Source organism: Opisthocomus hoazin, chromosome 2 (assembly GCF_030867145.1).
Source record: "Opisthocomus hoazin isolate bOpiHoa1 chromosome 2, bOpiHoa1.hap1, whole genome shotgun sequence".
In the NCBI taxonomy this organism is placed as follows: domain Eukaryota; kingdom Metazoa; phylum Chordata; class Aves; order Opisthocomiformes; family Opisthocomidae; genus Opisthocomus; species Opisthocomus hoazin.
This window is the reverse complement of record NC_134415.1, coordinates 68,610,070-68,629,607: the sequence shown is the minus strand read 5'-3', so window position 1 is coordinate 68,629,607 and position 19,538 is coordinate 68,610,070. Positions and strand designations below refer to the sequence as shown.

The 19,538-nt window shown below is 38.5% G+C and overlaps 1 protein-coding gene across 5 annotated transcripts in view; it reads left to right on the top strand.

The window, feature by feature from the left end:
• The first annotated feature begins 616 nt into the window (after positions 1-616).
• Positions 617-19,538, top strand: part of AKAP7 (A-kinase anchoring protein 7) — an 89,776-nt gene continuing 70,854 nt past the window's right edge. For 4 of the 5 annotated variants that reach the window (XM_075414052.1, XM_075414050.1, XM_075414053.1 and 1 more), the window contains exons 1-5: positions 617-704; positions 3,589-3,738; positions 4,763-4,908; positions 9,707-9,843; positions 15,329-15,489. In XM_075414052.1, coding sequence (XP_075270167.1) covers positions 641-704; positions 3,589-3,738; positions 4,763-4,908; positions 9,707-9,843; positions 15,329-15,489 — 658 coding nt within the window. In that variant the 5' untranslated portion in view covers positions 617-640. Of the gene's footprint in view, positions 705-2,338; positions 2,386-3,588; positions 3,739-4,762; positions 4,909-9,706; positions 9,844-15,328; positions 15,490-19,538 lie in introns of those variants that run through there. The other variant, XM_075414054.1, reaches the window with a different exon arrangement.

Sequence of the window (19,538 nt, the reverse complement as noted above, 5' to 3'; positions counted from 1 at the left end):
GGATGCAGTCTACACGCACAGGCCGATCTGCAACAGCACCGGGCGTCTTGGCTTCTCCCATAGAATGCAGTGACGGGATTCGGCTTCCGAGGGGCACCACGTCCGTCTGGAAGCAGGGACGCAGCGTCACCCGTCTCTCGTCGGGGAGAGAAGCGGGCCCTCCCGCACGCCCCCGAGGACGGCGCCCACCGCAGAGGCCTTCGAGCCAGCGGGGCCTGGGGCTGCGAGCGGCAGGCCTGCGCAAAGGAAGGAGCTCGGGGCGAGTTCGGAGCAAGACCGTCCGGTGCCTCCTGGGACGCAGCTGAACGGGGCTAAACGGAGTTCGCCCCTGCGAACCGGGCGGCTCCGCCAAAAACCGGCGGAGCACGGCGACGGCTGAGGACCCGCAGGCCGCCGGGCCGCCTCCCGCCATGCCCCGCGCGGAGCACGCTGGGAGCTGTAGTCCCGCGGCCTCACGGCCCCCTTCCTCCTCCGCCGTCCTTCCCCCGAGCACCCTTCTCCCCGCTCGCCCTAGCCGGGCATGCAGCGGCTGCCGCTGCTGCTGCTGCTGCGGCGGCTCCTCCCCGCGCTCTACGCGGCGCGGCCGGCGGCGGCCCGCGTCCCCCCCGCCCGGCGGGCTGTGCCCGCGCTCCCGCGCTTCATGGCGCTGCGCACGGCGGCGGGAGCGGGGGGGGGCGACGGCGGCGGCGCGGCGCCGGAGCACGGTGAGTGAGGTGGTGAGGGGGGGGAAGATGGAAGGCGGTGGCGAGGCTCCGCGTCCGCCTCCCCCGCCGGCTGCAGCCGTCGGGGGAGGCGGACGCGGGGCCTCGCCGCCGCCTCAGCGGGAACCGGGCGCCCTCCGCTGCCGAGGGGGGGAGGCCCGGCCTTGCTCTGGCGGCCGTTGGGGCGTTTAACGTTCGGATGGCGAAGAGGGCCGTGTCGCGACAGGGGTCGGGGGAGGGGTTCGGCCGAGTTTTGGGCTGTTGCTGAAAAGACTTAAGGGTTTGTTATCCCTGCCTACCCGGCTCTCGGCCTGCAGTCGGCGTGAGCGTCTGGCCTGGCTGAAGAGCGGACCGAAGTTTGTGGTGTTTTGGGGTTTTTTTTTAAGCTTTTTCAGTTCTCTGACCGTGTAAACGCTGCCGCCAGCACCGGGACCTCAGAATGCCTGGAGGGTGACACCGTCTGTTTTCCCCATCAGCTTTCAGTTACATCGTCTCCAAATTATTAATTTGTTATTAAACGTATGAATGCAAACGTATTAAATATACAGACGTATTAAACAGGGAACAGTGCCTGGAGACCTCATCCCACTGGGATCTCTGGTGTGTAGGTGTCAAAAAATCGAACGTGATGCAGTCTGAAACCAGAAGTATGGAGAGATGAGGGCTGCGAACAGAGTGCAAATATGTTTTGTTACTCTTTGTTTTTGTATTCTCCCCTTCCTGAGCTAGATTTATCTTTTTTCTTTTTTTTCTTATGCTGGAACAGATGACTTAAATACTAGTGAGGATCAGCAGCCACTTTTATATCAATATGGGAATAATATATACACCTGTTCATATATGAAATTCAAGCTAATGTAATTCAGAACCCAATTAAGAAAGAAGAGTTTATGCCATAACAGCTTGATGGTCCAGGAGTTCCTGAAGAAGCTGGTTTTGTTACTCTAGGTCTCAGATTATCAGCATACCAAAAACTTTGAAAGGTCTTGTTTTCAGATTCTTTTAGTGACTAGAACGCGGTTTTTGAATTTGGTTGCTGATTTCTTTAATAAATATTTCAGAAAATGTGAGGGATAGAGGTTTTTTGCTGGAGGCACAACCCGTAGAATTTAGAAGCAGTGCCTGTTCAGCTAATTGATTTGAGAAGGGACATTGTTAATCAGTGGCTATGCCCATCTGCTGTTGTGAGCAGACGGAATTTTTCAAAGTGGCACGCGTGTGTTGGGTTTTGAGCAGACAGAGCAAACACGTGATCTGCAATATACACCCCTCAGACTTATGTGAGTCCTTGTTCTGCAGCTGATGCTACCTTCACCAAAAATCCCTTTGGCTCCAAGCTGGTTGTGATTCTGCATTTCTGAATCTTGTTGATAACTTTTGGATTTCTGTCTTGTCCTTGACTTTGAGAGCTCTTTGAAGGAAGGATTGTTGTTTTCTGTATGCGTGTGAATCACCAGCAACAATCTGTTTTGTATGAGAATTACTTTAAATGTGAAGTAAAAATTTTATTATTGCTTTAACATCTGTTTGTTTTGAATAGTTGTTTAGTGTCTACAGTGGTAACAAGCAACAAATCTAAATACTTGGTTTCTTTCTAATAGCCTCCGGGATAAAGTTGGGTGTCATACCACGACCACAGAGTGATTTATGCCTCCCTACTTTACACTGCAGTGAATTTAATCAGGTTGTTGTTTTACTTCCCTAGCATAAAGTGATGCGTGCAAGAAACATTCCACAGGGTGATAATAACCCAGACTGGGTCTGTAATACTGCTTTTATACATGTAGTGTAGCTTTGCCTGCCACAAGAACACAATACATACTTTTGCTGCCAAATTTTCCCCTTGGGCCAGATTTGGGCTATCTGCACTGGTCACAAGAGGAGTTTTGAAAGTGCGTGGTCTGTAGTAATGAGCTGTCCTGGGATACACTGCAGTTCTGACATAAGGCTTCTTCCACTACAGTAATCCCATTGTGGAGGTGTCCCAAAAGAATATTTCTGGATGTCTGGTTATGTGCACGTTTTTTGCTGCTGGAGAAGATTTTACTTTTTCGGTTTTTAAGATATAACTTAATACACCAATATTAGAGTTTACTGATGTAGAAACATGAAGCAGACATGAGGAAATGACTCATGCTTAGTTAGTACTCTTGGGGAAAAAGACAATTTAAAAAACTTGTTGGTGGAGATTATTCTGTCCTTGTGGTATTGCTCTGAGCCAGAACTTCATCTGTATCTTTATACATGCAAGATGAGTTTTGATTTATATTGATTCTTTCTTTAGCTTAAATACTAAAACTCAGTTTTTAGAACAAGAAGTTCAGATTGTTGCTGTCTATAGCATGTTATACTGTGTGAGGGGTGCAGGAACAGAATAATCATCTCATTCCTGAATGGCACGGTCAGCTGAGAACTCTTTGTTGTATGTGGAATGGTGGGATTCCCTTCCTGCTCCTTCATGCCTCATTGTCCGTGTGTTTACGTTGGTATTCATTTGCTAGTCTTTGTCTACACTGATTTTCATATGCTACTACTGCTCTCTAAAGTGAACTGTACGTGATATCTGAAGACATTATTTTTTTAATGCTTGGTTATAAGTTGGTGGTTTTTTTTTGCACAGAATTGCGTTTACTTAGAACCGAACAAGACCATTAAGTTATTAAATATAGAAGGCTGAACTCCCTTTTTTTGCTATTTCACATAAAGCATTGAAGTATTTTTGCTGATATCTTGACAAGGAAGAAGAGCAGCATTCTTAAGGGGGTTATTTGTCAATATTTATTTGCTGATGGAGAAATAGATACTTGGTATATTGCTTGTGTGTAATGTCTCTTAGCTGTTTATATCAAAAACTAAGACCCAGTGTGTTATTTTAAATATATTACAGATGGGCTGGAAAATGTACAGCAGAAGGAAATCTTCAAAGAGAACGAGAAGATGGCACAACAGAGAGAAGAGCCATGCCCTGCTGATTCGGTAGAATCTCTGATGGCAGAAATGCCATTCGTCGACACAGATATTGAAGAGGAATTTGTTAGTAAGTATTAAATGGGAGTAGTGTGGAAGCATAGGCACATCACGCACTCAGTTCTTCATCCTGCCTGTTGGCGTGTAGCAGTGGGCTGTGCACATGGAACAGAGTCTCGCTGCGAACAGGATCCAGTCCAGACCCTCTCTTCTTAGTACTCAGTCCTGCAAATACTTGAGTGTATTAAAAATTTACGATTTTGTGATCCATTGCAACAGTGAGTCACAGAATAAAGACATCTCATATGTCAATTCAGATTACTGTATGTGAGCTTCTCAAGCAATGGCTTTTATGAGCTACCTTCCAATATGTGTATTCCCAGCATGGGGCTGGAAGTATAGCTCTAATTGGACAGTGGATGTCTGCGGCCTGGCCATCTTATACATACCCATAAGATCGGGCCACGTAGTGGGAGAGGGTCTGCAAAGGCTTGAGGAAATAAGCTGGGAGAAAAATAATTTATGGTGCAAAGGCAGAGCTGAGGACGTGCACTTTTCTTTCACTATGTTGGAAGGTGTCTTTGGGAAAGGAGGAGATGGAGAGTAGATCTAGCTTGGATTGGGATTGGCCAGTCCTAGTCTAATACAACCTTTTCCTTTAATAATCCTGTGTATTATTGTGTTTTATATTTCAAAATGCAGCATGCATGGGATTTTGGAAGCTTAATATTGGCTTTTTGGCTCTAAAGTCACACCGATGTTCATGCGTAGTCAATTTGCAGGTCTGTTACACCTCAGTGTCAGTTGACTAAATGAAACACAGTGATTTGGAAGCTGCATGTCTATGTTAGCAGTTTATAAGCCCTGCTTAGAGATGTAGGCTGTTAGTTCAAGTATGGTACTCCACTTGTATAGCTACATTAATTCAGGTTGGAGTAGGATCCTGATCAGACAGTTCAGAGCATGGGCACATCAGATGACTGGGAAGACATGCTCCAGTCAGTTGGCTGAAGTCCAGCCCCTGGTGGCATGATATTAAGTGTGTCTTTGTTTTGATTTGTTTGTATGCTGAAAATATTTTTTTTTCTCTTTAGTGCATGCAACCTCTGAAATAAATATAAAAAAGAAAAGGAAGAGGACTGCTGGAAGGGAAATTGAAGAAGGCAGTGAGAGAAAGAAGAAAAAGAAAAAACAGTATCAGCCAAATTATTTCATTTCTCTTCCAATTACTAATCCAGAGGTGATATTTTTTATTATAGTAATTTGCTATAACTGGAATTACTTCAACAGCTGCATGTGTTTATAAGAACAGTGTTTGATCTGGAGCAAAATAATTTTTTTCAGGTATTTTAAAGGAATGTTAGCAGCCTATTCAAAGAGTAACTTTATTTTATGTAACATTTCTAGGAATAAAATTGCTTATCTTGAAAAGACTAGAGGAAAAACACCTTTTTATTCAGTTTGTCAGTCTTACATATTTCACATTATTTTGTCTTAAGCTGGTTTAAATTTTGCCTCTGTACTGTTCCAGTATTGCTTGTCATTCCCGTAGAATAAGGGAGACATGCCTATGTAATTTAATAAGAAAATCCCTAGCAATATTTATAACTCCCCTTATAGATAGGAATTTAAATTCAGATCTGTTGCCGTTTTAACTAGGCAGTTTGTAGTTTAACGTTTTCCAGTAAAAGTGATCATCTTATTTAAAATTCAAACAACCTGTTGTTTTAGTGAGATGTTCAAATGGATTCAAGAAGTGCAGAGAGCTCTTTAAGAAAACATTTTCTTGTGGTTAGCATGTGTTGTCTTATTTAGACAGTGAGGGAGAATTATTTCTTACATGCTGTGGGATGTCTCTCATGCAGCTTTGGTACCTTTTGTGTCTGCAAACAAGGAAAGTAGGTGCATTATGTTTAAGGAATTAAACCTGACAGTTTACCACCATTTCCAAATTTAGGTTTATTTTTTAATACCAGGAGCAATCTCAGGTGAATTTGAACTCACCCTACATCTGTACTATCTGTTCTCTGAGAAAGTCAAAGATTAAGAGACTCCAAAATGAAAATAAACCAAAGTAGGTTTGAAAATTACAGTGCAGTCTTTGATTCTGCAGAATATACGATGTGAAGAAGACATTGTAGAGGCTGGTTTTATAAGATCCAGGATAGCCTGACACAAATATCGTGGGAGATCTTTTGTGCCCACTTGCTCTGAAATATCATATGTTCCTGTCTATTCCATGATTTAACAAGTGCAAGAGTAATGTAGGGGTTATATAATCTGATAATTGAGAATTTCTGCTTATGATTGTTACTACGTTGAATGGCTGATTGAGTGGAAAAGTGTTCACCATGCATGTTTTATTATATGACGTGTATTTAGCCCTATGTTATTTACAGAGGTAAAGGAACAACTGTATTAAATCTCAGAGCATTTGGGAATTCCAAGACTTTGCTAGAAAGTTTTGTTTATACTTGCCTTAGACGTAGAGTTCTTCTGAAAGTAGAAAATACACGCTGGAATTTGTATATGCAACATTAGACAAAATGTAGACTTAAAACACCTGGTTTCTTGATAGCCAGAGGGAATGTGGTAATTCAGTTGTAATGAGAGACCTGTCTTTTTCTGAGGATCCAATTTTATTCCAGTGTTTTAGGCATTGGTACTCTTTCTTCGTATTTTTTGTAGTATTTTAAGCTTTACACAGAGAACCATTTTGTAATAAGGGATGTTTCTGGAACATTCAGTGAACTGTTCCTCTTGGAAATTTAACAGTTTCCTTGTTTTCATTTTAATTATGTTTTGAATATTCGGAAATTAAATGTGGTGTTCTGTTAATTTTTAATTTAATTTTAACTTTGCATTGTTACCTGTGCAAAAATAGTTAAATGGATGATTATCATTGTATCCTTTTGTGGTAATTTTTTTTAAGGTATATTTCGTCTGATGTCTTATCACTTGGTAGGTTAACCTTTCAGGGTCCTCCAGTCTTGATTATAATTCATCTGTTAAATCTTAAAAGCTACAGTCTTTATATTCACTTGCCAGTAGTATCCTTGCAATAAGCAAAACTAAGTTATTTTATTACTCTTCAGAGTAACATATTCCAAATAATGGGAGAGGGGACCGTGAAATCAGTATTTGAGACCTTATTTTGGAGCACTTTTTAAAATAACCTGAGGGAGGAATTGATGAGTATGATCTGCCTTCAGACATTTCTTTTAGTGAAGTTAGGAAATCACAAGTTAAAAGAAATAGCATGATAACAGTTGAAATGGAACAGAAAACTTTGTAAGGTGATGTAAATAGCAGGTTAAATAGAAATCTAAAATTTTTATTTATGCAGTGGGTCATAAGTAGTTATACAGAGATGCAGGAAGAGTCCTGGTTTGCTTAATTAAGATTCAGTGCACTGAACTGTTAATTGCACCTTAGATGTATTGAAGAAAACGAAACGCATCTGAAGTTATATTATGCATTGTGATGGCACAGCTATGCTGCACCTGTTGTTTTACGTTTTGATCACATAGCTTCTGGGAAAACATATTAAAAATTAAATCCTGAAATTTACAAAAATGTACTCGAAAACTTTTTTACTTCATTCAAAATAGTGTAGGTTGTGTAGTATGTTGTCACTTGGCCAGAGAGAGAGAGAGAGAACATGCTCAGTCTTCTTTCTATTTTGCCTTTATCAAGAAGGCAGCCCATTTCATATTTTCCTGGTGGGTTCAGCAATAGCTTATCTCATGAACTGCTAACTGGCCATCTTGGGAATTAATCCTGCTCCAAAGGTATGTTATTAGTTAGGTTTTTAGCTTGGTTTCCTAATGGAATTTATACAGGTGTGAGCCTGCTTATCTGTTTGCCTTGTTATAACCCCATTGGGGTTTGTGGGTTCTGAAGCTATTGTGGGTTTTCAACCCGTTGTCCAAGTTTGGATTAAAAAAAAAAGACATCTCAGAGGTACTAATTTCCTGCAGTTTTTGTGGAATTGGTGCTTGAGTTAAAGATAGAGCTGAAAGAACATGCTTGTGTTGAAGACTGTAGTGCGAGTGTGGCAATTACCTATTCTTCTAGACCTGCCGGCTGGCAAATGAATATCTGCATGTTTGTTAGCCAGTCAACCCCTTCATAGCTGAAAACCAGCCACGGCATCTGTTGCTTCTTGCCCAAGCCAGGACTGAACTGTATGAGGGAGCTGGAGGTAGCTTAGAATGTGAGCATGAAGGGACTCGGAAGCAGTACTGAAGGAACTATATGGGTAAGGGGATGTGGGGTGTTGGCTGCTAATCTGAATGCTGAATAACATTGATCTTTCTCAGAGCTAGGATGGTCTTACTGCTGTGATAACACAGTTCCACACCTGTCTTCTGTGTTTTGAAGGGCTGTCCACTTACATTTATTTTTTTTTTCTTTGCAAGCTCTCAGGTGCAAATTAAATTTAGTAACAATAGTAGAAAATGGAATAAAATTGTAATTCATATGATAGGTGGTTTAATTTTTGAGGTTTTGGTTTTTTTTCTTTAGGGGGATAACTGCATTTGTTTTAGTTTACGAATTTAAATAATTATGCAGTCAATACATTGTAATTATCAGGGATTATGTTTACCAGTTTTTTACTTAAATGTGGGTTAAAGTTCTTCTACATCTGAGATAGTAAAAGTGTTATTTATCCAGCATAAGATCAATTCTGACATACGAAGGAAGATGGTCTTATTACAACGTGATTAATGATCAAAACGGTGGTGCAATTTTCTTTATATATCTTACACTACCTGGGACACTTGTAGTTTTGTAGATGCCGTATCACCTTTTACTGGCAAGTGACTTTTACCTTCCTTCATCCTCCCTACCCTCCCTAGAGTTGGTTCCTTTCAGTTATAATTTGTTTTTGTTTATATGGCACTACTAGATACCTATGGCACATTAGGTAAAACTCCTGTATGGCAAAACTCATCTTGAGAAAATTCCCTCAGAAAAGTACTGACTACTCCCATTAGATTCTGCTTTTTTCAGGAAATTTTTGTGTTCCTTATAACTAACAGAGCTACCAAAATATATATCAAGGCTTTTTTTTTTTAACCTAAGAGCTACTTGTGCTTATGTTATAAAAGTCACTATGTACAGTCTGTTTGTGAAACATTCACCACTGAATTTCAAATTAAAAAAAAAACAGAATTTTTCTAAATGCTTCTTTGAGACTTGATAGCAAAGCTGATTTGTCTGTAATGTCTTTGCTTACTATGCTTTAAGAAATAACTCATTTTGTCAGATGGTGAAGGTTGTTGGATTTGATTTAATTTCCACTAACATATTCAAGAACTGTTGCAGGGTTTTTTTGTTTTGTTTTTAAATCACTACAATACAACTAACATAATGGCAAGCATAGTAAACATTTTGGATACAATTTATAAAGCATGTATAACCATACAAATAATTTTCAATGAAGAAAATATAATTCAAATAATTTTAAAGAAAAAGAGTGATGAAGTTAGAACTGTATACATGTTTTATGGAAATTAATTAAAAAATGTTTGAAGAGAGTATATAAATTATATCTGTCTATTGGACAGTATAATCAGAATTGTAAATTGGGTATCTCTACAAATTATTTACTGAATATTCCTGTTTTGTATGTGTCCGATCCTGCAAAGATCTCTTTCCAGACACTTGTCTGCACATAGCAACATACAAGTTTAGCAAAGCGGGCAGAGAAAGGCCTTGAAGAAGTCTTTTATTTGGATTACTGGCAGCGTAAAACTGGATGATCTTAATCTGCTTCAGGAATTTATCAAGCAAACTCCTGTTAAGATGTTATGGGGAGTGTCCAGTGATTTGTTAATCACTCCATTTGTACCCATGTTGGGTTTACTTGGGTCAATTAGCACAGCTTTGTTAAAGGATAAAACTTTCTTCTGCTAGAATGTTTTTTACATAAACATTTGATTTCAGTTTGTGTGCTTTCTTCTTCACTTGCATGATGGGATACAGTAATTGTAATGGCTAACTGTTGTTTCTGTGTCTGTCTGTCTTCCCAGATTACTGGCAATATTCAGGCTGTCCAGGATGCAATAATACAAAAGGATCAAAGACTTTCCAAAGCAATGGTTCACTCTGGCTCGTTGCATGTCACCATGTTAGTGATGCATTTATCCACTAAAGAAGAAATTAGCATGTAGGTATTTGGTGTTAAATTAAGTATATACAAGTATTTTTGCTGGAGGAGTTCATAAAAAAAAGACTGGAAGGGGTAACTGATGCTTATTTTTTGCAATAGACACTCCTAAATTGCTAGGGTTACTGTACATTGAATTCCAGTTGTTCTTAAAATGCTAATCTTAGTATTAGCTATTTTCATAGTTTATGGTACGTCATGAGCTCCGAACAAAGTCTGCTTTTTTTCCCCTTTGCATTTTTCTCACTGTGTGCTGAACTTGCGTGCACGAATCTCATGGTTGCTAAAGTAATTATTTTAAAGCAATATTTTGATACAGCGGACACTGAACAGATCAACAGGGGAATTTTTAGAATTTCATAGTTTAATGAATGTTGTAAGCCAAATTAGTAATTGTCACTGAAAGACTTTAATGAAATAAACCTTATGTCCAAGCTAATGCCTCATGCAGTTACAGGGGTTTTTTTTATGTCCCTAAATGAATTTATGGTACTAAAAATTTAAGTACACTAAAAGAGAGGTGGCTGTTAGGCCTTAGAAAAAGTGTAATTTTTATGCTGCTTCATTGATAGAGGTGATTTTTTTGATCATAGAAAAGGTAGAAAAGTTGTGGAAAGGTGTGTGCATTATACAATGACGTCATGTGTCTAAGTGTCAGATGTGACTACGTGCTTTATAAAAATGCAGTTCTTTGGTGTTTGCTACTGTTTATCACGTGCTGCACTGCTGACAAGCCTACTTTAATGTGCAAGTTCAACGGTTAATACAAAGATGTTCAGACTTTTAAGTCTGTCTACACAGCTGTAATTTATGGGTGTTCAGAATAATAAGTTATGTCTAGCTGTAATTTTGACTTGAAATGAGAACACTCATTGTATTTTATAGTCCTGCTTTGCACAGACTTTCTTGAAAGTTTCTGTTTAGATGTGATGCCTGGTGGCCTATATATGTGATGTCTCTAGGTTCGCACATTGTATTTGCAGAATTGAGATTGCAAATACTTTGGTAACTGTAACAGTATTATGTAAAATGCTGATAAATGGCCTACTGGCATTATATGAACATCTGGGAATACTCCATTGCTTATGTGTGAATTTTGTAGTGAATTGGTAATGAATCAAAATTCATCAGAACTTTATAATGCTGTGAAGGGGAAGCCTCACGGTTTCATCTCCCTCAGGTAAGCTCTGTCAGGGGCCCTCTGTCGTATACATACCTCTCTTGCTGGTTTTCTCTGCAGTGTTAACAGGCATGCTGTCCATGTACCAAACTATTTATATCAAATAATGAATACGTGCAGTGAGAGATTGCTTTGGTTATGGTAATGGTGTTACAAAAGAACGTGTCTAATAAGTGTGTGGCAAATAATTTTTTCCCATAGAAGTTTTGGCTGTTGAAGTGCAGATTGCTCATCGGAACGCGAGAATCCAAGGTAGAATGTAGGAACCATGTGGTAGTCAAGGGCACGCTTCTAATAAGTAGAAGTATTTTGGCTAAAAACATTTAATGCACCTAAAAATAATGAGATATCAGTGTATCTAAATCAATTGCCATGCTTGTTTTTCACATTTGTTTCCTTGAATGCTATATTCTGGAGGCCTCTTCACTCTTGCCTCTCCTGTGAGGATGTGAGTCTGTCAGCATCCTCATCTCCAACAGTCTGATCTAAAGGGAGAGAAACACCTAGCCAGGAACAGAGAATAGAAAGGAGAGCAAAGGATGATAGATCTTCTGGACTCCCGCTCCTCTCCATATGTGTTTTGTCTCCTGGAGTAGACGCACCAGCTTCCTCCTGCCCTGGTTGATGAGCAAACTGTGGTAGCACCTGAAAATCGGTGAGGATGACCACTGACTGTGTGCACAAGATTTTTTTTTTAAATGGGTTTGAGGTATGAACCTTTTGAAAAGCAAATATTGAGAGGATATCTCAAAGGCAGGTATGTCTCCTCTTGAGAGTCCTAAACTGTATATCAAACCAAATATTCTCAAATTAGTGCTACTCCTTGAGCTCCTTCTCAGCTCTTGCTGTCCGACTGCCACCCATGCACTTACTTACGGAGTTCTTCTCTGCCTCTCCCAGCAGAACTCCACAGTCCAGGCACCCAGGAGCTGTCCTCTAGTCAACAGCAGCTTCCCCAGTGATTCACCCCTTCCCTGGCCAGATGCCTCCTACAGGTATCTAGCTCAGCTATCCTCAGGTATTCTAGACTGTATTTTCTATTATATGGGATTCTTTTTTTTTTTTTTTTTTCCATAATTGATGTTTTCTGTTTAATCTTTCGGGAGAACTTGAAGAGTAAAAAGTTGAATTTTCTTTCCTTTGCTTCACGAATTTTTGATACCAGGTTAGTGGAAAGAAACCGACATCCAGGCTGGCACAAGAACCTGTGTATAACATAGAGTGAGAGTAATCCCTCAAAGAAAGTGCAGCTAGTCAGCTGGGCATCTGAGAGTTTACAGATCCTTACGTTTGGATCCATTAAGTTACTTGGATATCTACAGTTTTTTTACTGTGTTGGCACAATAGTGCCTCTGTCTATATAGAAATGAAATGTGTTGAACGCTATTTGAAGTCAAAACGCGTGATAAGAATGTGCTAAACGTAACATTCAATTCAGCACAAAGCCCTTTGTGTGGTATTTTAGTACATACGGCTTTCACCCTGAAAGTGGAAGATCTGTATTCTGGGCTGCTCTTTTTAAGGGAATCCAGACCTGCAATTCCCATGCAAGTTTCCTGACCGATTGGCTGTGGTCTAGCCTTCATGAATGCACTTTACATCTCTTTATGTAGTACTGTATGAAATTAAGAATGTGAGATTTTGAAAACCATAAAGAAAGCAAACAAGAGTCATGACAGACTAGATGACCCACAGAGGTCCCTTCCAACCCCTACCATTCTGTGATTCTGTGACAGCACTCCCTTCAAGCAGAGGAGTTCTAGTCCGTGCTAACTGTATGCATAGTCGTGGGATCAGGCACTAGAAATCAGGATGCCTGCCTGTGCAGTCAATGCCTTCATTACCAGACTATAGTGTCAAGTTCTTTTTGCTTGTTACCTGTCCAAGACAGTGTGAATCTAATCTTTTCATTATAAATGCGAGAGCTGAAAAGATTCAGTTTGGATTCTTTTGCAAGGTTGCTTTTTCTAACGAGTAATGAAAATTAATAATTCAGAAATTTCTAAAAAGAAACTACATCAATTTTAAGTGCTATAATATTTACATTACAACAATATGGAAAAAAACAAGCACTGCTTCTATCATCCTAGTTTGTATTCACTTAGAATATGCTGCTAAATTCTTTTTTATGTTTCCTTTCTCCACTTTGGAGCAAAATGCTTGTAAACTTTTTTGTTTTCCCTGTGGGTTAATTGCGCCGAGTGTAACTACTATTTGGCATTGTAAATACTATTTGGTATGGAATAACAAGAAAATACCAGTGTTGTGATTTTTGCTGTTGACTTTAGTGGAAATGTTTGTCCTTGTGCATTATTCTTACAAAGCCATTGTTACATGTTATAAAGTGATTGATAGAACACAAAAATAAAAAATATGCTGGAGTGAGATGACAGCTATTTTTCTGAATATTTTCGTGTTTATGTGTTTATAGATAAAAGTAGAACTAAATCTTCAGTGACACAGTGCTAAACTGAAAACACACTGCACTGTTAGAGTTGACCTTCCATACGTCTCATCAGGTAGATTTGAGCTGGCCAGTGAGTTCTGCAGCATCGCCTACAATTTGCAAATATAAATCTTTGTTCAGTTGGGGAACAGAGCTTTCCATGACTCTCTGTGTACCAGTTCTCAAATGCAAAAAATCCAAAGATGGGTTTTTGGTGTGTGCATGATTCACTACTTGAAAGCCCACTGCAGTCTTTGACACAGTGTATTTGAAATATCTGTACTTATTTTGGAACAATTTTCAGGTTTATGTTGGTAAATAAATCTACACGTGATTACCTTGTGAAGTAATCTGACAGATTTAATCAGTATTAGATGGTGGTTTTGAAAGGTCTTGAAGTATAGCACATATGGAAGACACAGGAACAGACTTGTCTAATGGTCATAAAAGGGTAATCTTTGCCAAGGAACAAGTATATGGCATTGCTGTTTAAAGTGGTTATATAGGAGCTAAAGTACTTCTAGGCTGTAGATTAAAGTCCTGTAAAAAAACTGCAGGTAGACTGTATCAGTCAAGGATATTTTGTCATGTAATCAACCTTAACATCTGGTCAGACATTGGAACAGGCTGCCCAGGGAGGTGGTTGAGTCCCCATCCCTGGAGGTGTTTAAAAAACATGTAGATGCAGCACTTCGGGATATGGTTTAGTAGGCATGGTGGTGTTGGACGGATGGTTGGACTTCATGATCTTAGAGGTCTTTTCCAACATATGATTCTATGATCTTTCTTAACCTGGCCTAGGTTTCAATTAAATGTGTAGTTCTCATCACGAGTCCATCTTGTTAAGTGCAACGGAAATGTGTGTAGAGTTGTTTGTAATTGTACAGACTTAAATAATACAATTTAGCCTACTTTAGAAATCCTGGTGATGGCTTTCATCCAGCTAGGACAGAAAAAGCAAAATAACCCCTCCGGAGCGTTTTTAACGTGTTGCTGCCATCTAGTGTTTGTGAAGTCCGCAGCGGTTTAGGGAAAAGTTTAAATTCTGTTTCAGTGAATAGAATTAAAAACTGTGAGCATGTGAGAGATCTTTTAGCAGACACTAAGGTTTATATAGTTTTTAACACGTGAATTACTTCAAGTGCAGGTCAAACCAAATATTTCATTTAATTGTACACACACTTAACGTGGCTAATTAAAGTGATTATTAAAAGGTTACCGGACGTGCTCCTGTTTCTAAAGTTACATGTAGATTATGTGTGCATGCTACTTATCTCTTGAAGAAAGTAAGCATCAATTTAGATAGTACTTCTTCTAATAACAGTTCTCAATGAGCTTAATAGTAGTTTCCATATAATTATCATTATATATATAATGTCACTAATCTCTGTTTATAGTATTAAGTAACACTGTGTAGTAACTTTGAATGAAGCACAATCTTAGAGTGTTCAGTTGAGCTATCAGGAGATGAAAAAAGTTTAAATTTTAGAATGGAAAACCAAGTGCTTCTGAGTAAGCATTTTACTTAAATGGGATGCACAGAGTAATAGAGAAACTATCATCTTAATATTTAGTTACCTTGAGTACTGAGATAAACTCTTTTGAGGAATTACACCTGCTGCTAGGTCTGCCTTACAGTTTCTGTGGTTTTACATCAGGGTGCATGAACCAGTTTACCTTTATAAAATGGTAATAATAATACTGACTGCATTGATAGGAAGTAGTGCAAAAGTACCTGAGTAGATAATAAGTTTGTACTAATCAAACTTTGTGAGATTTTTGGATATAATGATTAATAGCAATGTAAACAGAATCAATATATTTGACTTTCACGTAGATATTTTCTTTCTTCTTGACAGAGCAGTTGGTGCTCTTTCAGACAGCAAGGATTTTGTAGAAGATCTCCTGAAAGGAAAAACTGTGGATTTGTCTTTTCAAGGAATTGATCACTTCAAAAATGAAGTTGGATTTGTGAAGTTGGCAGAAAATGATCACACAGCTATACTTACAGAAATAGCAGGTACAACTTGTCAATCTAGTTTGAGTGCTTGAAAGCCTTTTTGACAACTTAGATGAGAATGGAGCACAAAGATAAGTTGGTGCTAATTTAGTCAACATTAATTTACCTTTAACAACTGCAAAAGCTACATAGCGAATTTCCCAGCATAGTTCAAAAGGATATTAATGAATTACAGACAGTGCTGTACCACTCCCACATGTATAAGTGCATGTATACACATACACATGTATATATGTGTAGGTGTATATATATATACTTTATAGATACGCTTCCATATATGTATAAAGTGAAATCTGGACTTTCTCTGGACCCCTGGAGGATAAGGGAAATTCAGGAGAAGGACATGACTCATCAGCCAGAGTAATGGAGGTGGATTCCATGCTGTCTCAGCCGTTGTGGAACCAGTCTGTGGCTTGTTTAATGTTAGTTGCCTTCCTTTAGCAGTTAAGAAGTTACTGAAAGGTGTGGCAGGTACATGCTACTATACACGTGCACCTGCATGTTCCCTGCAGGAGCAAAACTCGCAGTTCTGTCTTAACTGTGGAGCTAAGGCCACTGTGTTTGCCAGTCGGGTCAAATGCATCCAAAGAAACAGTTCCAGTCAGCAGGAATAGATAAATTAAAAGCAGTATAAATATCAACTGAGAAACAGCAGTTAGTACCTAGACCAAAACAAGGTACAGTGGAGTTTTTTATCTGTCTCTGAGTCCATAGACTATGTTGTTTACAGATATTAAATAAAAATTCTCAGAGAACAATACTGTCTGTAATTCACTGGTGTCCTTTAAAACTATCCCAGCCATTCCAGCTATTCCTTGGAAAGACACTTTAGAAGTGTTTTTCAGTATTGATGAATTGTCTTTTGAGCTCTGAGGAATGTGAGGTCACGCCTTTTTTTATATAGTGCAATAACCCATATAGGACGTTTTGCAGAGTAGCAAAGACTGCTGTTGTCACGCTACCTCTTTGTAGTCCAGTCCAGAGAAAAAATGGAAAAGGTCTTTATTAATACAGTGCTTCTCTAGCAATTAATTAGTTTAATTTCTGAAGTGCCTTTAGAAAATGCTTAGTATTTTTTAACGTACATTTTAAAGGAAAGTTGAATAGAAGACTATGAGTTTTTCAACTTAGCAAATTGCTTATGCTGTTATTGGGCAGTGCTTTATTATTTTAAGCAGTGTTAGATAGAGAAGCATTTCTAATATTCAGTATGGTAAAAACTGAACAGTTCTTAATGTTCCAGAGAGGCTTCGGTGATCAAATAATTTCATGATTATTTCAAAGATTGAATCTGCCAAGTACATTTCTTCAGTCCTTTGGATGATAGGCTTCCTCATCCTTGTCTTTGAGTTTTTTTAGATTTCTTTTAAAGGTGACGGAATATTTTATGTATGTTGTTTTACAGACAGTGAGGTAATTCATGAACTGTGTTCCCTTTCAATACCTCTTGTGAAAGGAGATGGATGTTTTTTGTTAGTGACAGTAACTCTTGATTTTGAGAAGTTTATAGTAAAGAGCTCCAGAACAACTGAAGTTGCTGGACATGGAGAGCCAAATATCTGTTAACTACAGGAAATAAAGGAGTTTGTTGTGAGTGATTTTCTACACATCTTAGACCAGTGAACCAGATTTTGATCAGCATTAGGCAAATAAAGACGAGATCAGATTTTGACCTTTATTTTGCAGTTTGACAGTCTTTCCTAGTAGACAAACTCATAGTACAGTCAAATTTAAAAAACAAGCAAACCTATGTTTTCTCTATAAAGTGTAACTACTGATACTCACTGGTGAGCATTCTTTCCTTGTATTAGAACTACAGCTGTATATTACTATTTTTACTTAACACTTCTGTTCTGTAAAAATGTTTCTTATTTCAGTGCTTACTTTTGCCAACCCGGTGGATCATTTCTTGGCCTTAGGCCTGTCGTTCAGTTTCTAGACTTACACAGTGATGTTTGTTTCATCTGAATTTAGTTCTGAAAAAGGGTAGGGAGCTGAACATTACCAGAAGAAAATGGTAAAATGACTTAAAATTTTTAATGGGTATGACTTCAGGACATGCTATCTTAACATTTCTTAGTGACTGTCATAACTGTAACTTCTGAATTGCTGCTGATTCCAGAATATCTTTTCGTGCCTTCTTGGAAGGGCTAATATTATTTTGTAACAGGTAACCTGTAATTCATGAAAGGATATTCAGTTTTTGTATTGATGCTTGTGCCAGAAAAAATCATTTTAGGTCTGTAATTATGTAACACTGAAGATTATGCAAGTGTGTTTCAAAAGTTAGCTTAGTTACATACTAAATTAGTGGAAAGGACAGGTATGAATAGGAAGAAAATGAATACACTAAATAGTTTCTATGTACGTCTTCGTTAGATAAATTGCAAAGAATTTAATATAAGTAACCTGATAAAAACAGATACTTCCTTAATACACAGGTGTCCTTCAGGGCAGTGCAGTTTGGAATATGAAATAATATTAAACAAAAGAATCAGGTGAACTCCAGAGTGGATGAGGAAAACAAGGGAGTCGTTAGGATTCTTTCCCTTCCCCCAAGTGTATCACATGAATAGTTCCTTTAATGTAAGAGTACACTTACACAGTTAATTGCAACATGGTTTAGTTTTCATGCAGTTTTTACAAAACGTTAGCAGACAGTCCTCTAAGGGCCAAACCTCCTACCAAAGGTGTTAAATTTTGGGGAAAAGACCATGTAGGACTTTCTGGGCTGTACTTGACAAAATAAATATACCTTCTAATGTAAAGAATCGTATTAGCAGAAATGTGCTGTCGAGTTTATTTTCTGTAATACATCTCATATACTAATTTTAAACAGGCAGTATATCAAAATTATGCCTGATATTCCTGGTCTGTGGATAGTATCCTGAATACACAATTTTAGAGAGACAGCTGCAAGAGAAAATATTGGAAACTTTTCTGCTGGGCTGCTATTGTCAGGATTTGTGTGAAGATTGCTATCAGTTCTTCATATATATTGCTGTGAGGTTGTATATGTTTGACAGAAATTAATTGTCACAAGTTTCTCCTGGCTTCTAGTACAGCTTGCCTGTGATATAACTTGTGTCCCTAGAAAACTGCAGTTTTGAAACTGAAGCTGGCAGAAAGAAAAAAGATATACAGTATGGCCTGCAGGATGTTAATCGTTCTGTTGTTGTCCATGGAACAGTAGAGAGAGATGACTTCTGTAGCTGGTTTGATTTTCTGCAAGACCGAAGTTTAATTTATTACAGAATTACTGTTTTGCTACTTCAAGATTATGTTTTGTTTCTGCTGTGCTCTAAGGTGAATTTTGACTTCATGTGTTATTTTGTGTTCTACATGAATGTTGAAGGAGAAATATTGATAACACAAGCATTAGAAAATGTATGAAGTTCATTTAGCTTCTTGCAAGAGCCCATTTAGTTCTATAAATTATGTGGAAATTTGTTTGATACCGATAACGTCTGAACGTGGTACAGCATTATATTGGTAAGTGCATGTCTGCTAATACCAATGTAAATGTAAGTTTGCCAGAGACAAATGTTCAGGAAAAGCAGAACTAATATGGACCTTCTGATTGTTATGATTTGCTAGTTATTTTGCAGCATTATCCATTAAAAGATGTTAGCATCATATAATTATTTACCAGGAAGGAACAGTGCTAAACTGTTATGACATAAGTTTGAGGAATATTTTAATCACTCTTGTCCAAGTCTTTTTAGAAGTCTTGAGCTGAAAGCGATGTATACACTTACAGTGATTTTTTTTAAAAAACTCCTCGTTTCTTGTGCTTTGCTACACTACAGAATATTTGAAGCACAAAGTGAATTTGGAAAAGATACTGAATTCTTTGCCTTCAATTTTCATTTTGATAATTATATTGTAAATTCTATTTGAAGCTGGTAAAACTGAATAAGTGAATCCTGTTTTGTACCTGCAGGATTTGAAGATTTTGGTTTTATGGATGAATGATGCATGTTATGGTCTGACCATGAGGGGGAGCTTGTATTTCATGAATAAAAAAGTTACTCTTCTGTTTATGCAGA